Raw genomic sequence first — 17,056 nt, 5'->3', positions numbered from 1 at the left:
TGTTGTTGTGCTATGGTTTGTGCCTCCCTGCCTGTTAGGATTATAAAAAGCCGATGGAAATGCTTACTCCAAACAGCTCTGCCATACGGTTCCTTGCGGATGCAATATTAGCCACAAAGAAAGATTTCTGTGCGGTGTCTAATTGCCATGACGTATGCCCTTAGATAGGTGCATAGCCGTATTCGGTCTGACTCCCTTCGCTTTAAACACCACATGCACCCTAGTTCCCTCTTCTTTTGCTTCGTTGCTGCCAGCTCCTTGTTGAACCAAGGAGCTAGTTTAGCTCGGCTATTTGAGAGGGGACATTCCAGAGCAATATTGTCTATTGCCCTAGTCATCTCCCTATTCCAGAGAGAAACCAGGGCATCAACAGTATCACCTACCACGGTAGTGGGAACTCCCCCAGGAGCCGTCAGGAATCCATCTAGATCCCTAAGCCTCCTGGGGCTGACCATTTTAATACATCCTCCACCACTGCAGAGGTTAAGGGGTGCAGTAAGCCTAAACCTGATCAGGTGATGGCTGGTCCATGACAACAGAGTGATGGTAAGCTCCTCCACGCTGCCATCTTCCTTCCCTGACAGAATCATAGAATAGTAGAGTTGGAAGAGACCTCATGGGCCATCCAGTCCAAACCAAGTCTAATGTGTGCCCAGCTCTGTGGGTAGGACCAGATACTAGTTGGGACACCCCCATGGTGGCCATGAAGTCCTAAGCTGCTCCCTTATCCAGAGAGCACTGAACCCAGCCAGATGGATCTGGATCAAGCTTGGCACGCAGATCCAACATGGCCAACATTGAATACTGGCAGGATTTGGGGAGGATTGACTCACAATTCTGGGAATTGTAGTTCACCCACATCCTTATGGTTCACCCACATCGTCTAATGCAGTGATTCCCAAAGTGGGTGCTACCGCCCCCCAGTGGGCATTGCAGGGATCCAGGGGAGCGATGATGGCACCTATTAGACATGCGGGTGGGGCCAGGGGAGGGGCATGGCTTCTTCCCAAGAGCCTGAGACAGGGCTGAGAATCTATACCTCTCCTGAGGCGCTTGTTGGGACACAGAGGGCGGAGCTAGGGGAGGGGGAGGGGCCTCCTTCCAGGAGCCTGAGACAGGGCTGAGCCTTTATACCTCTCCTGATAGGCCTTTTAGGACTAAAGGCTGGGGCGGGTCCTCTTCCCAAGAGCGCAAGACAGGGCTGAGCCTCTGTATACCTCCCCTGAGGTGCTTGTTAGAACACAGGGGTGGGGTATAGAGGTTCAGCCCCATCAGGAACTTGGGAAGAGGTCCCGCCCCCTGTGTCCTGGCAGGCGCCGCAAGACAGGGATAGAAGCTCAGCCCTGCCTCAGAGCTCGTAACTCCGCCCATCCCAGTCCTGGCCGCCCATTTGTGGCCCCGCCCACCTCCCCCTCCCAGCTCTGCATCTTGGACTAGGGGAGAGGCTCAGCCCCGCCCTCTTGAGCAGGATTGATGCCCACCTCTCTAAGCCACTCCCTCCTTTCCAGGGGGCGCTGAGTCATATTTTCTTCTGGAGAGGGGGCGGGAGGCCAAATAGTTTGGGAACCACTGCTCTAATGGGAGCATTCATAAAAAACAAAAACAAAGTCTGGCTTTTTTCTAATAAATAGCATTACAGATTACCTAAGTGATATTTCCTAACATACAAAAACAAACAATGCCCTTTTAAAATACTTTGGGCACCGCTGGATACCCAAGCTTGTCTATCTATATCTATAACTATATAAAAAGTCAATGTATGTATGTATATATGTGGCAGTTTTCTGATCGGCTGGCACTTCCACAGGCAACTGTGACCCCCCCCCCCCAAAGAATAATGGACCTGGACCAAACTTGGCACACAGACCCCCCGCCCCATGACCCACTTTATATCCTGGTGCGGTTTGGGGGAGGACGGACCACGGATGATGGGATTTGCAGTACTTTCCATCACTTTGGCTCCCACAGACCACTGCGACCCTCACAAATGACGGTTCTGGACCAAACCTGGCACACAGACCCCCCCCCCCCCCCCATGACTCACCTGCTGTAACAGTTTGGGGGAATGATGGAATTTGCACCTATCAAAAAAATTAGACATGGAAAGACATTGGCATGTGTGGGAGAAAGAATAGTTTTCCGTGTGCACAGCCCTGTTAACATGGCACCATTTTTTGGAGCAGGCTCAACATCCTTTCAAAGTGTGGACAGACCACAAAAATCTGCAAGCATTGCAAACTCCACAACAACTCAATGCCAAATAGCTCAGGTGGGTGCAGTTTTTTGGCATCTTTAATTTCACTTTGTGGTTCTTTCTGGGCAGACAAAATTGCCTAGCGGAGGAACACCCCTTCCTGGGGATCCAGGGAGGAGATTGCCTGAATAATGTTGGAGGCGAAAGCATGCCACAAGCTGAGTAATATGACTTCTGAGGAGACATCTCCACAGGGTGGTGAGGGCTTAGCAGAGAAATCTGCAGATGGCATTTCGCTGCTGGAAGGTGAACTTGCAGCAACGCTGAGCTCAACCCAGTACGCTGGAGGGAAAGGAGTTTCCATTTGGACGAAGAAAGAAAAAAACACTGGCTGGGGCGTAATAAAACTCCTCCCTGAGTTCATGTTCTAGAAGCCCGGAAGGAGTCAATGGAGGCTATTTTGCTGATGCTGATAGGCTAGTAGAGCTATATGAGGTGGGAGCACCTGAGCTGCATAGGGTGAGAGACTTCTTGGCCACTTCCAAGATCCATTAGTGGAGATGAAGGCAAAAGATGGAACTTTATGTCCTTCCCTAAATCTCTCTAGAGACAAAATGACCTCACAGGAAGGCTGGAAGGCCACATTTCCTTTTATTTCTCAAAGCATATAGTATGGTTGAAAAGCAAAGTTCCATCTGAAAGTTGTTTTCTCTCCCACCTGCTCATATCTCTCACCCTGACCCTCCCCTTCACCATGCTTGAGACGCTACGTCCCGATCTGCTCTTCCTTGCTTCAGGTGTGCTACTGGCCAAGGCATGACCTACTTTCATGGTTCCCCACAATACCAGGAAAGGCAGTCATGACAGACTTCTCCAAAACAGCCCCAAATAAAAAAAAGCAAAAAACCTGATCAGAGTTCGAAACTAATAAGAGAATTGTCTAAGAAATGAATCCAAAGTCAAGCCAAGTGTTACTGAAACCACATGTTCATCGAGAAATGTTGCATGTACAGTCTACAGCACAAATGTCCAGAACCTGTCATTTCGCTGTTGCAACACATTTTATTATTTATTTACCATATTTATATCCCACCTTTCTCTAACCCGACAGGGCCTCAAGGAGGCTTACAAACGGCACTTGTGCAGTGCCTTAGGCATAAAAACATAAACGTGAAATAAAATTATATTAAAATTGATACAAACTTAAGACATTTTATTAATTTTGTCCCAGCTCTCTGGATGATGTCTCTCCTATATATAGTCTCTGACAGGTATGAACCCCAAAAACATTTCCCATATGCCTGGCATTTGTATGTTTTTTTTTTAGCCTGTGTGTATTTTCTGGTGCTTGTTAAGGGATGAAGTCTGAGTAAAACATTTCTCACAATCCTGGCATTGGTATGGCTTCTCTCCTGTGTGGAGTCTTTTGTGTGTCACCAAGTTTGAACTGCAAGCAAAACATTTCCCACATTCCTGGCACTGGTATGGTTTCTCTCCTGTGTGGAGTCTTTTGTGCCTCATCAAGTTTGAACTGCAAGCAAAACATTTCCCACACTCCTGGCACTGGTATGGCTTCTCTCCTGTGTGAAGCCTTTTGTGGCTCACCAAAGCTGAAGTGTAAACAAAACATTTCCCACACTCCTGGCATTGGGGTGACTTCTCTCCTGTATGGAATCTTTTGTGGCTCACCAAGTCTGAACTGTTAGCAAAACATTTCCCACATTTCTTGCATTTGTATGGTTCTTCTTCTGTGTGTAGTCTTTTGTGGCTCACCAAGTGTGAATTGTCAGCAAAACATTTCTCACACTCCTGGCATTGGTATAGCTTCTCTCCGGTGTGGAGTCTTTTGTGCCTCATCAAGTTTGAACTGTAAGCAAAACATTTTCCACACTCCTGGCATTCGTATGGCTTCTCTCCTGTGTGGAGTCTTTTGTGGCTCACCAAGGCTGAACTGTCAGCAAAACATTTTCCACACTCCTGGCATTGGGATGGCTTCTCTCCTGTGTGGACTCTTTTGTGGCTCACCAAGTGAGAACTGTCAGCAAAACACTTTCCACACTCCTGGCACTGGTATGGCTTCTCTCCGGTGTGGAGTCTTTTGTGGATCACCAAGCGTGAACTGTCAGCAAAACATTTTCCACACTCCTGGCATTGGTATGGCTTCTCTCCGGTGTGGAGTCTTTTGTGCCTCACCAAGTTTGAACTGTAAGCAAAACATTTCCCGCATTCCTGGCATTGGTATGGCTTCTCTCCGGTGTGGAGTCTTTTGTGCCTCACCAAGTCTGAACGGTCAGCAAAACATTTCCCACATTCCTGGCATTGGTATGGCCTTTCTCCTGTGTGCTGTCTTTTGTGGCTCACCAAGTCTGAACTGTAAGCAAAACACTTCCCACACTCCTGGCATCTGTATGGTTCCTGCGCTGTGTGAAATGTCTCATGTTTCACTAAGTGTGAACTCTGGATAAAAGATTTCCCATACTCCTGGCTTAAGAAATCCTCGGTTCCTTCAAAGATTTCTTGTTGGCATAGATCTGGCAATTTGTAATCAACCACACAATTTGCTGATACTTTCCATTTAAGATGGCTTTTCCCATCAAGGAGTGTCTTGTGAAGCACAAGTGCCACATTTTGGGTAAAACATTGTCCACATACATTACATTTGTAGGGCCTTTCTCTGACAGAATCTTGATCTTCACTGTGGGTTTGGTGGTGTCTATGAAGTCCCCCGTTGTCTACCAAATACTTCCTGCGTTGGGTGCATACATTGCTCTTCTCCCCATTATCTACTGTGAAGAAGAAGAACAGAAAGAATAATTCTTCAGGGTGAGTGATAAGGACTCTAAGGAAATGGGATAAGAAGTGGATTGAAATGATCCTTAAAACAACATACACATGGAGGAAAGGAGATATAAATGTTGTCATTTCCCCACCCCTTGTTTTGTAAAGATGGACACTGTTTGACTGCCTAGACCCTCTAGGAGAGAAATGAATAACATATGCTCCAGAGCAGGCATGGGCAAACCCTTTTGCTTTGGGGCCGCATTGTGGTCCCAGCTGGGCCCGGCCAGGCATGAGGGCGGCTGGGACAGGCCTGTGATTGGAGGTCCCAGTAGAGTGTGGGGCCAGGGCCCAAGTAATCTTCAGATTTTCCTCCTGGCATAAGGACCATGCTGCTCACCCCATCCTTATGCAAGGAGGGAAACCAAGACATGCCGCGATTGCCCCAATCATCCCCCTCCAATGCTCCTCCCTTGATCTTCAGGCTGTCCTCTTAGCATTATGCCGCGAGGAGGGCGAGACAGGCGATATCTGAGAGCACTTCAGAGGGCTCTCAACTGCTGTGCCTTCCTTGAGTCGTCCTTCTGGCATAAGGACAGGGCCGCTTGCACCATCCTTACACCAGGAAGAGGACAAGACACATGGTGGGTGAGAGTGCTCCAGACGGTTCTCAGCTGCTGTGTGCCTTCTTCCCTCATTCTTTCTGCATACGAATGCAGCGGGCCCCCACATTCTTATGCCAAGATGACAGGGAAAATGAAGAGGGCCTGAGGTAAGCGCCCTGGGGGCCACATTCGGCCCCCGAGCCTTAGTTTGCCTATGCCTTTTCTAGAGGCTACCTGTTGCTACTCGTTTTGTTGTTCCGGTTCCTATCTCTGGGATCATAAACCCGATGGCTGTTCGATTGTATTTACTGCATTCTTGGTGAAATATCCATCCTGTTTTTCATGTTAGTCTCATCAAACAGCCTCGCCTGGATTCCCACTGGAGTAAAGCTGACTCTGAACCTATGCCCATCATGGTGGGGGCTCATACCAATTTTAGACTCTAAACATTGTATAAGACATTTATATTATTTAGTACAGTGGAAGTCACTTTACATCCTGAATGGGTGGCTGATGAACATGTGTGAGCCTGTTGTATCCCAGCCACAGGCTGGCCAGATTCTAGATGAAGATGAAGGGGATTCTGGGTTTGGGATTCAAGATCAGCAGTCTGAGGCTGAAGCCAGCTCAGACATGCAGTTTCGGTTTGAGCAGGATGAGCTGCTGATTCCAGGAGAAACAGATAACGGTCAAGCTGACATGAGAAATATTGAGGGAGAGACTTCAGCCTTGGAAAATAATGAGGATGACGGTTTAGCTTCTGACCAGGTGCAAGATAACGAGGAGTTATCTAGAGAGGACCGTTTGTCTTGGATGGGTTCCCAGGTCCGTAGAAGTGAGCGTTTGGCACACAAACGTGAATCTAGCTGTGGGAAGAGGAATGCATTCCTAAGTTGTTATTAAGGCATGCTTTCACAGACTGGTCTTTGTCAGTGCAATTTCATTGCTTCATCTGTGTGGATGTTTTACCTTGCCAGCGTTCTTGGATCCTTGGGCCTTGTTCTTTGGACTCTATGGACTAATACCTTGCCTTGTGGATTATCTTGGATTCTTGGACCTTGTGCTTTGGACTCTATGGACTAATTCTTTGCCTTATGGATTATTGTTCTTGCTATGCTCTTTGAACCTATGGACCTAGCCCTTTTGGATTATTAGACATTCATGTACTTTGTGAATCTCTTGGACCTATTGACTCTTTCACTACAACTTTGAATTATCTTTTGATTGCTTGCTTGATTTATATTCTGCTTTGCTTAATAAGAACCTCAAAAGACTACCTGTGTGTCTGACTGGGTATCTATAGCAAGGTGAACTTAGCCTGAGGTGCGACAGAGCCCCCCTTTTAAAGAAGCTGTTTCATCAAACCTATCCCTTTTAAGCCTTGTCCTCTTCGTCCTCTTTTCTCCTACTTCCTTAATTCTCCAGGGGGAGCGATCTCTTTGGAGGGGAGTGATGTCAGAATCACCGGAGCAGCCTGGGATTGGCTGCTTCGGGTCCCTGCCATAAGGAAGGGAGCTGGGGAAAGGGAATTAGGAATTGCAGTGAACAGGCTGTGGTCAATATAGGAGGGATGGGAGTTGGGGTTTATATTACTGGGTGTTTGAGCGGGAAATCCTTCAGAGCTATTATTTTAGTGGAAAAGCCAGAACAAATCCTTTGCTTCTAGCTATTGTTGTTGTGAGCTTGATTTCAATTCCAAGAACTTCCAGAGTCTCGCTGAATACTTAGAAATACCATTCTGTACACTGTCCCTTTGTTCAGTCAATTGCTCTGGTTCCAATACCTGTATAATTCTGCACAGCTTTTACAGGGGAGTTGCAACTTCTTCACAAATGAGAATTTAGGAAAGTGGCAATGGATATTTTAGTGATTTCCTAATGTTTAGGGTAAAATAAATATACTGAGAGTTTCAAAAAGATGCACCCAGTTTGAAATAGCTACCTTTCTGCAATTGTGAACTTACCATTAATGACACTCTTACCACTTGAATGAGAGGGGCATAGAGTTTGATTGCTACTATATGTCTCTCCCAGTGCACAAAAAACCTCGAGCCCCAATCATTCACAAGCACAGAACCTAGAACACATTATGTTGCAGGTCAGCTTCTTGCAAATGACTGAGGTTAGGGGCTGTTTGTGTGCTGGGAGAGGCAATGTAGAAAGATAGCCTAGCCTTCAGGCATGCAGAAGCTAGCCTGCTTGGTTGGGAGGAAAAACAAGTTTGAATACCATACCAATCAAAAGATGTATAGCTGCATCTGTGTATCTGAAGCCAGGGGAAATTTGATCGTTTAGATAATCCATGCTCTAGCCCCTGTCTCAAGTCAATCAATCTGGGCAATTACTCTTAATAGATTTCCAAGGAGCCCGACTTAGTGGGAGAAAGCATGTAAGCAAACATCGAGAGCAAGTCAGCGTTTACAAAAAAACAACAACACCCCACCTCTTTTCTATTATATTAAATACACCTTTTGGCTCCAGACATGCAGTGGCTTTCCAAGCCTGCCAAGTATATACAGGATGCAAAAACCAGGTTGCTGAAAATGTGTGCCTTTTTGAAAATCTGCTTCCTCCCTCTCCTCTGCATCTCTCTCACACACACTCATGGGGAGGCTTTACACTGCCATATAATCCAGATTAGCACAGCAGATAATCCACATATCTGCTTTGTACTGGATTATATGAGTCTATACTACCATATAATCCAGGTCAAAGCAGGTAATCTGGATTTTATATGGCAGTGTAGGAGGGACCAGACAGTTGTGTGATTGATATGGGGTGGCTTGGCCATGGTGGCCCCTGTCTGGGTTACATCCCATCTAGACTACTGTAACGGGTTCTATGTGGGGCTGCCCCTGAAGAGTGCCTGGAAACTTCCATTAGTCCAAAGAGCTGCAGCCAGGCTACTCACAGGTGCTGGACCCAGGGAGTGCCCAACTCCACTGCTACAGCACTTTCACTGGCTGACAATTTGTTTCCGAGCACAATTCAAGGTGCTGGTTTTGACCTTTAAAGCCTTAAACGATTCAGATATAACTTACTTATTTGACCACATCTCCTCATATCAACCTGCCTGATCCTTAAGATCTTTAGGGGAGGCCCTGTTCTCGCTTCTACTGCCATCCCAAATGCAGTTGGCGATGACAAGGGAGAGGGCCTTCTCAGTGACTGCCCTGAGCTTGTGGAATACTGTTCCCAAAGAAATTAAAACAGCTCCCTCTCTTTCTTCTTGCACAAATCATCTAAAATCTTTTTTGTTTAGGCAAGCCTTCAGCAAACTATTTTAGACTGAAGTGCCAAAAAATGCAATAATTTTATTGACTGGAGTGAAGTGCAATATAACTTGACAAGATGCCACATGAATGCATATTACTTTCAAATTGTTTATTTTAAGATGTTTTCGTGTTTAGTGATTGTTATATTTGTTTTATACATGATTCAGACTGATTTTTGTATGCTATTAAATGCTGTAAGCCGCTTTGGGTCCTTTGAGAGAGAAAAGTGGTATATAAATCAAGAAATGGAAATCCCCATCAATGAGGGAGCCTTACCAAGAGAGTCCACAATCCCACGAATCTCCTCCATGATCTGCACGTGCAAGACTTTCTGACCAGGATTCAGGAGAGCCCACTCCTCCAGGGAGAAATGGACAGCCACGTCCTCAAAAGCGATTGGGCCCTGGTGGAAAAAGAAAACATTTCCTTCTCACATAAGGGCTATCAAGAAAAATAATTATAATAAAATCTTTAAAGTAGATTTACATTCCTGTTGGCTGTTTGAAAAGGAGAGGGCTAAGGCCTCCATGCCATAGTTGTAACCTTTGTAGAGACATCTGGTTGGTCACAGTCAGAACCATTTCTTAATTGAAATGTAGAATCAGAAATGGAATCTCGGCATGTTCCAGCTTTTCTTGTGGTGCCCAGAACTGGGCACACCTATTATTTCAGGTGAGGTCTCACCAAAGCACAAAGAAGGTCACAATGACTTCCCTTTATCTAGACACTACATTCCTTTGGATGTAGCCCAAAATCCCATAGTCTTTTAAGCTGCTGCATCACATTGTTGGCTCATGTTCAACTTGTGGTCTATGAACACTCCAAGATACCTTTCATATGAACTGTTGTCAAGCCAGGTGACACCCATCCTGTATACATGCATTGCGTTTTTTCTCCTACCTAATTTATTATTTATTTTATAATTTGTATCCTGTCCCTCTCCCCCCCTCCCCTCCCCCCCCCTCACCCGGGGGTCTTAATTGTACAAAAGCTCCCCTTGCCACTGCCGAGACCTAGAGTTCTAGGCTCAACGAGCATCACTCCCAAGCTGCGAACCTGCGCCTTCAAGGGAAGTGTAACCACATCAAGCACAGGCTGTAACTCTTGCCCTGTTCGGCCTTACAAATGACCAGGAGGACTTCTGTCTTGTCTGGATTCAGTTTCAATTTGGTCACCCGCATCCAGTCTGACACAGCTGCCAAGCACTGGTTCAGGACCTGCACAGCCTCCTTAGTGACAGGTGGAAACGAGTGACAGAACTGGACATTATCTGCATACAAATGACATTGTACTCCGAAACTCCAGATGATCTCTACCAACAGCTTCATGTAAATGTTAAACAACATGGGGAATAGTACTGAGCTCTGTGAGACCACACAAGACAATGGTTGTGGGGCTGAGCAGGTGTCCCCCAGCAACAGCTTCTGGGACAGACTCTCCAGGAAGGACTAGAGCCACTGCAGAACAGTACTTCTGACCATGCGAGGCATCCCAAAATGATACTGTGGTCAATGGTATCGAAGCCCGCTGAGAGGCCCAGCATAACCAACAGGGACACACTCCCCCTGTCCAGTTCTCGGCGTAGAACATCTACTGAGGCAACCAAGGATAAGTGTACTATGCTACATTTATTCTTGTTGAAATTAATTTGGTTAGTTTTGGCACAGCTCTCTAACATTTTAAGGCCATTTTGAATTCTGATAATATTTTCTATAGTATTAGCTTTCCCTGCTAATTTTGTGTCATCTGAAAATATGATATGCATGAGATCAGTACTGGGTCCAGGACAGAACTCTGTGACACTCCACCGGTCACTTCTTTCCAGAATGAAGAGGAACAATTGGTGAGCACCCTTTGGGTTCAGTCGCTCAACCTATTACAAAACCACCTAACTGTAGTATTATCTAGCCATTTTTTACCAGTTGTTTGTAAAACCATGAGGCCTTTCCAAAGGTCTTACTGAAATCAAGTTGTGTTACATCCACTGCATTTCTGTATCTACCAAGCTTGTAACTCTATTGAAAAACAGATTAGTCTGGCATGACTTGTTTTTGAGAAACCCATGTTGCCCTTTAGTAATTAAAGCATTTTTTTCTAAGTGATTCCAGACTGCCTTCTTAATGATCTGCTCCAACATCTTTCCTGTTATTTGGGTCAAGCTGACTAGATGGTAGTTGTTGGGGTCTTATTTTGTGTGCATCCTTGGAATAATAGAATCAGAGTGGGAAGAGACCTCATGGCCCATCCAGTCCAACCCCCTGCCAAGAAGCAGGAAAATTGCATTCAATGCATCCCTGACAGATGGCCATCCAGACTCTGCTTAAAAGCCTCCAGAGAAGGAACCTCCACCACACTCCAGGGCAGAGAGTTCCACTGCTGAACAGCTCTCATAGATAGAGACATTTGCCTCCTCCAGTCTGCAAGGACTTCTCCTATTCTCCAAGAACTCTCAAATATTATTGCCAGTGGTTCTGAAAGTTCTTCTGCAGGTTTCTTCAGTACTCTTAGATGTAGTTCATGTGGCCCTGGAGACTTGAATTCATTTAAATCGCCCTGGTATTCCTGAAATACTTCTTTACATATTTTGGGTTGCATTTCCCTTATTACCTCATCTGCTCCATCTTGCCCAAGTAGAGTACTGATTCCCTTTTGGGAGACGATTGATGCAACGTTCTACCTTTTCCCTATCCCCACTTAGCATTTCACCACATACTCCATGCAGAGACCCAACTGCTTGCTCATTTTTCCTTCTACTGACGCAACCAAAGTACCGCTTTTTATTGTTTTTAATCTCTCTGGCAAGCCTGAGCTCATTTTCTGCTTTAGCTTATCAGACCTGTTCCCTACTTATGCTAGTTAGTCATCTGAATTCTTTGGTGATTCTTTCCCACCGCCCCCTGGTTTGTTTAGCCTTCTCTTAATGTTTTCCCTCTTGTTGGCACTGTTTCCAATTGTGGCTTCAGTATCTCACTTTTAAGAAACTCCCATTCAATCTTTTCTGTTTCAACAGATGTTTGATGATTGATCCTGGAACAAATGACGCCCAGGCAGCTCCAGTCCTCCTCTCCCAGCAATCCTTCTGCTTACCTGATTCAGTTCCACTCCATCACAAAGGGGAAGAAACAACTGAGGATTCAGCAACAACATCATTCTAGCTCCTGGGAGAGAGAGCAAGGGGTGGAAAGCTGATCACATAAACATGTCTCAGAGGTTACAATTACAGTCCTAAAAAGAAACCTATGAAGAAATGACCCTATAAACACAGGAACATTCTCCAGCCCAGGAATATTGCCATTTAGGACTTTTTAAAATCTCATTCAGTGCTGCGAATAAGTTGGATTGAAACTAGTACTGGGCTTGGTATTTCAATAGACTACAGTTATTCTTTGTTTTCTGTTTGTCTTCCAGCTCAGTTTCATTGCTCATCTTAGCTTCGGGTTTCACCTGGGAACATACCATATGGCTGATATTTCGGTCTCACCCAACAGTATGCAACTGTAAAAGTATAACAATAAAGGAAACTCTAAATCACACTGAAATTACACCTTTTGCCACCTAATGCCTACCTATATACTCATCTCAAGGCCAAATGATCCTGCATGTACGCATTCTCTAGCTCAAACTGATTGTGGATGTTTTACAATCCCCTGAAGGGAAATTTACATTGGCATAAAACACCAAAGCTCCCAGAAGAGTTCCTTCTTACTCTCCAATGTTGTAGTCCCATCTTCTTCCTGCTTGAGCTCCATCTGCCTGAGACTCTGGGTGGCGTCTGATGGTGGTTTCTCCGATTCAGAGACATCTAGGTGGGCACCAGTGCAGATATTTTGGGTCTAGAAGAGCACAGAGAATTATAAGTAATATAGAGAAAGGTTAGAAAAGAATTTTCACCCAAATTTTCAGAAACTGAATTCTGAGATTGTCCACATTTCCCTTCCCATCACATTCAGTGTTATATCTGGAGATCAACAAATCTGAGTGGAGCAACAATTGTGCTTACAGTGGACATGGAGGTGACAGCAGGAGGAGCAGAGCAAGTGGGAAAAGAGGCAGAAGGAGCACAGTCCGGCTTCTGCCCCACATTGGTCCCATCTTGGAAGAAAGGCATGATGTACGTTTAATCTATCCATCAGTCTCAAGTTCAGTGAAACCAAGAGGAAATGCTCTCACCTGTTCTTCCTGCCTCTTGTCCTCTGCCCGACTCAGGAGGAAGCCTTCCGCCAGGGCCACCGCCTGGGAAGAGGTCTCTGCCCCACACTCTCGGACCCAGCTCCCCATCTCTGGGGGCAGGAGGCTCAGGAACTGCTCCAGGATCACCAGGTCCAGCATCTCAGCCTTGGTGTGTTGCTCTGGCTTCAGCCACTGGCGGCAGAGATCGTGGAGGCGGCTGCAAACCTCTCTGGGTCCCTCGCCCTCTCGGTAGGAGGACTGCCTGAAGCGCTGGCGCTGTATGTGTATGTTCAGGAATGTCTGTGTAGTTCTTTCCCAGAATTCTCCAGTGCTCCCGGGGACCCAGTCTGTTTCAAGTCTAGGTGAGCTGGGTCTTTCCATGTTGGAACCACTCTGATGAAGAACCAAATTGTATCAAAGAAGCTTTTCCTCCCTCTTCTCTCAACTGAACAGGCTCTACTCCAAAATTCTCAGCCAACAATCACATTTCCTCTGTGAGAGAAGGGCAAAATTAGACAATAGGCTTCAGGAGGCTATCTCTTTATTTATTTCAGAGCCAGGTAATGCTGGTCCCTCCTGTCATTTGGGCCTCTACTTCTCCAGTTTCCAGACCCACCTGGCCTCCCCTGGCCTTCCATTGAACTTCCATTCAGTCCCAGTCCATACGATCCCCCCATGATTCCTTCAATTGAGGCTACATGATCCATAGCCTTTCTTGTAAAGAATAATAATAATAATAAAACTTTACTATATTTCTATTCCGCCCTATCTCCCCAAAGGGACTCATGACAGATAAAAAGAATTTAGAGATTTTAATCCCTCCTTATTATCCAACATTTTCACTTATGCAATGTTCTGCCTGCCCGTTTATGTTGGATAAGCGAGACTCTACTGTACTATTATTATTATAAAAATTCATAGAGACATGGAAACTATACTAGAGTACAATATTTTATTGAAACCAGAACTCCTGGGTTTATTAGACAAACAGAAATTGAAACATCAAGAAAGAATCTTTCTTTATATGACAACAGAAGCAAGAACTGAATATTCAAAACTATGGAAACAACAAAACATATTAAGTCACTTCTGGCACACACACAAAAAACACCAAAAAATTGGATTACAAATGTTTTTGAAATTGTCAAAATGGACAAATTAACTTTAGCTGCACAACAAACAAATAATAGAAACTTCAAGAAGGATAGAAAGCTTTCATTGAATTCATAAAGAACCAAAGGAAGATGACCACAGCAAGATCTGTGAAATAAAATAGTGTTAATAGCATACAGTTACATTTTGTACTATTTCTACATTCTGTATTCAAGAGACTTTGAATAACTGACCTATCAGCACTCTAATTGGAAGAAAAATGGTCTCAAGCCTTGTCATTTAAATATTTGATAACTGTACACACATAGACAAATACATAATGTTTGTGTAGTATTTAAATAAAAGAAGAAACGATAACAATGTAACACAGTGAATTCTCACCACACAATACTAATTTCCTAACAAATGGAATTGAATTTTTAGTTCTATATGGCAATGGTTATAATTAGATAAAATACATGTAAAGAAATGGAAGAGAAGACGGGAAGGAGATCAGATGTCATGGGAAGGCATGAGTACCAGTTTTGACAACAAGAGTGTGTTCTTTTCTGTTGCAGAGGACATTTGGAACTTCTAAAACTTTAGATGATGTGTAAAATAATAAGTGCTTGGGTTGAAGATATAGATGTAATAACTATAACAAATACAAGGCTTCTCTTCCCCCCTCCATCCTCTTCCTCAGTGAAATAGTAGACAGTTATATACAGTAGAGTCTCACTTATCCAAGCTAAAAGGGTCGGCAGAAGCTTGGATAAGTGAATATCTTGGATAATAAGGGATTAAGGAAAACCTATTAAACATCAAATTAGGTTATGATTTAACAAATTAAGCACCAAAACATCATGTTATACAACAAATTTGACAGAAAAAGTAGTTCAATACACAATGTTATGTTGTAATTCCTGTATTTATGAATTTAGTACCAAAATATCACGATATATTTGTCAGAGTTCTATATTATTTAGGTCATTTCTTATGTGAAAATGGATAAGTGTTTGTAAGAATCATGTCCTATCCATGTATGACCAGCAGCAATCAAGACACCTGCTAAAGACTGAGTGCTAATAATAGAGTCTGAGTAAATCTTGAGTTAGTGAATGTGAATGTTATTGTGAAGGTGATGCTGTTGGAAAGCTGTTGGAGTGGAGCTGAAGAAAGCTTGAAGATAACATTTGTTTCGCCAGTTGAAAGCTGCTGATAAAAGCCAAGGACTGTTATGTTTGTATATATTTTTATATAAATCTTTCTTTACTAAAAGACAGTTTGTTTTGGGGTTTTCTCCTTGGATGAAGGGTGCAGCTTCCGCAGAAGAGGTTGAATGTTTGGAAACTCAGTTTGATAGCTGCGACAATAATGAAAACATTGACTACAAAAATGGCTTGGATTATCCAGAGGCTTGGATAAGCGAGGCTTGGATAAGTGAAACTCTACTGTACAGTAATTGCTACATAGCATTACTGCATATTGAACTACTTTTTCTGTCAAATTTGTTGTATAACATGATGTTTTGGTGCTTAATTTGTAAAATCATAACCTAATTTGATGTGCAATAGGCTTTTCCTTAATCCCTCCTTATTATCCAACATATTCGCTTATCCAACGTTCTGACGGCCCGTTTATGTTGGATAAGTGAGACTCTACTGTAGTTCCAATCTACTAATCAGAGCTCTGCAACCCTTGTTCCCTTTGTACTCGGCCCTTCTCACCCTGGAGGGGCCTCACAGCGGCCTTACAACAAGCAGCAATTCGATCCCATACTCACATATACTAAAAAACAGTTACAATTAAAACCAAACAATTAAAACATAAATGATTAAAACGACAATTAATGTCATGCCATACTTTGGAGGAGGTCTGTGAATAAGGCTCACCAGAAGGAGGAGGAGGAGGGAGAGGCCAAAGGAGCAAACGCTCTCTCCCAGTCGGGCAAGGAAGGGTTAAGGGGAGAGAGTTTGGTTCCTAGAGAGACAGGAAAACTGGTCTAAGGAGGCCCACTTCCTTGCTGCCTCTCTGGGAACCAAACTCCCTCCCCTTAACCCTTCCTTGCCCAGCATTACTCTATAAGGAGGGGGAAAGAGCATCTCCCAAAAGCCCTGGAACCAAAGGACTCAAGATAAGGGTGTAGATATAGCCATGGAAGAAATATTCCGTATTCTTAGGATAGTTAGTTAGATGTATTCCCTCCCTGCCAAACCATTGCTCCCCAACCTCACTGAATATTAAAGGTAACCAATCACTCCAGAGATCAGATCAGATCCACAACAGAAATAGAATGTCTCAGCCCAGGGTCAAGTCCCCGGGCTCCCTTTTCCCAAGGAGGAGGAACACAGGGATGAAAAGGAATACCAAAGTACGAGAAACGAGGAGGAAAATATTGCACAAATGGTATCGTACAACTTGCCAATTAGCATACTACTATAAAAATGTGGAGCCCCAATGGCAAAGTGTGTTAAAGCGCTGAGCGGCTGAACTTGCAGTCTGAAAGGTCGCAGGTTCAAATCCCGGGAGCGGAGTGAGCGCCCGCTGTTAGCTCCAGCTCCTGCCAACCTAGCAGTTCGAAAACATGCCAATGTGAGTAGATCAATAGGTACTGCTCCGGCGGGAAGGTAACAGCGCTCCATGCAGTCATGCCGGCCACATGACTTTATTTATTTATTTATTTGCAGCATTTATATTCCGCCCTTCTCACCCCAAAGGGGACTCAGGGCGGATCACATTACACATATAAGCAAACATTCAATGCCTTTTTAAACATAGAACAAAGACAAACAAACATAGGCTCCGAGCGGGCCTCGAACTCATGACCTCCTGGTCAGAGTGATTCATTGCAGTGATTCATTGCAGCTGCTCTCCAGCCTGCGCCACAGCCCGAGCCCGACCTTGGAGGTGTCTACGGACAACGCCGGCTCTTCGGCTTAGAAA

At 44.6% G+C, this 17,056-nt stretch overlaps 2 protein-coding genes across 4 annotated transcripts in view; one reads left to right on the top strand and one right to left on the bottom strand.

Moving 5' to 3' along the window:
• LOC103280228 (zinc finger protein 420) overlaps positions 1 to 17,056 on the top strand; it is a 412,323-nt gene that overhangs the window by 344,673 nt on the left and 50,594 nt on the right. The window lies entirely within an intron of this gene.
• LOC100563626 (zinc finger protein 883-like) lies at positions 3,237 to 16,109 on the bottom strand. 3 transcript variants are annotated; one of them, XM_062973381.1, is made up of 6 exons: positions 16,006 to 16,109; positions 13,022 to 13,513; positions 12,558 to 12,684; positions 11,939 to 12,009; positions 9,128 to 9,254; positions 3,237 to 4,980 (listed from the first exon to the last, which is right to left on the bottom strand). In XM_062973381.1, the coding sequence occupies exons 2-6, from the start codon at positions 13,400 to 13,402 to the stop codon at positions 3,518 to 3,520; spliced, it is 2,169 nt and encodes a 722-aa protein (XP_062829451.1). In that variant the 5' UTR covers positions 13,403 to 13,513; positions 16,006 to 16,109; the 3' UTR covers positions 3,237 to 3,517. The 3 variants fall into 3 exon arrangements, with proteins under 3 accessions (XP_062829451.1, XP_062829450.1, XP_062829452.1); XM_062973380.1 differs by having other exon boundaries at positions 15,977 to 16,088; XM_062973382.1 differs by having other exon boundaries at positions 3,237 to 4,977; positions 15,977 to 16,088.

Source organism: Anolis carolinensis, chromosome 2 (assembly GCF_035594765.1).
Source record: "Anolis carolinensis isolate JA03-04 chromosome 2, rAnoCar3.1.pri, whole genome shotgun sequence".
NCBI lineage: Eukaryota > Metazoa > Chordata > Lepidosauria > Squamata > Dactyloidae > Anolis > Anolis carolinensis.
This window is presented reverse-complemented; position numbering and strand designations above follow the sequence as displayed.

Excerpts from the sequence above, each read along its gene's own strand:
- LOC100563626 (XM_062973381.1), bottom strand. The coding sequence starts at position 13,402 with ATGGAAAGACCCAGCTCACCTAGACTTGAAACAGACTGGGTCCCCGGG. Across the intron at positions 12,010-12,557 it reads TGGGACTACAACATTGGAGA|GAGCTAGAATGATGTTGTTG; the intron begins GTAAGAAGGAAC and ends TCTCTCTCCCAG. Across the intron at positions 9,255-11,938 it reads ATGGAGTGGAACTGAATCAG|GGCCCAATCGCTTTTGAGGA; the intron begins GTAAGCAGAAGG and ends TTTTTCCACCAG.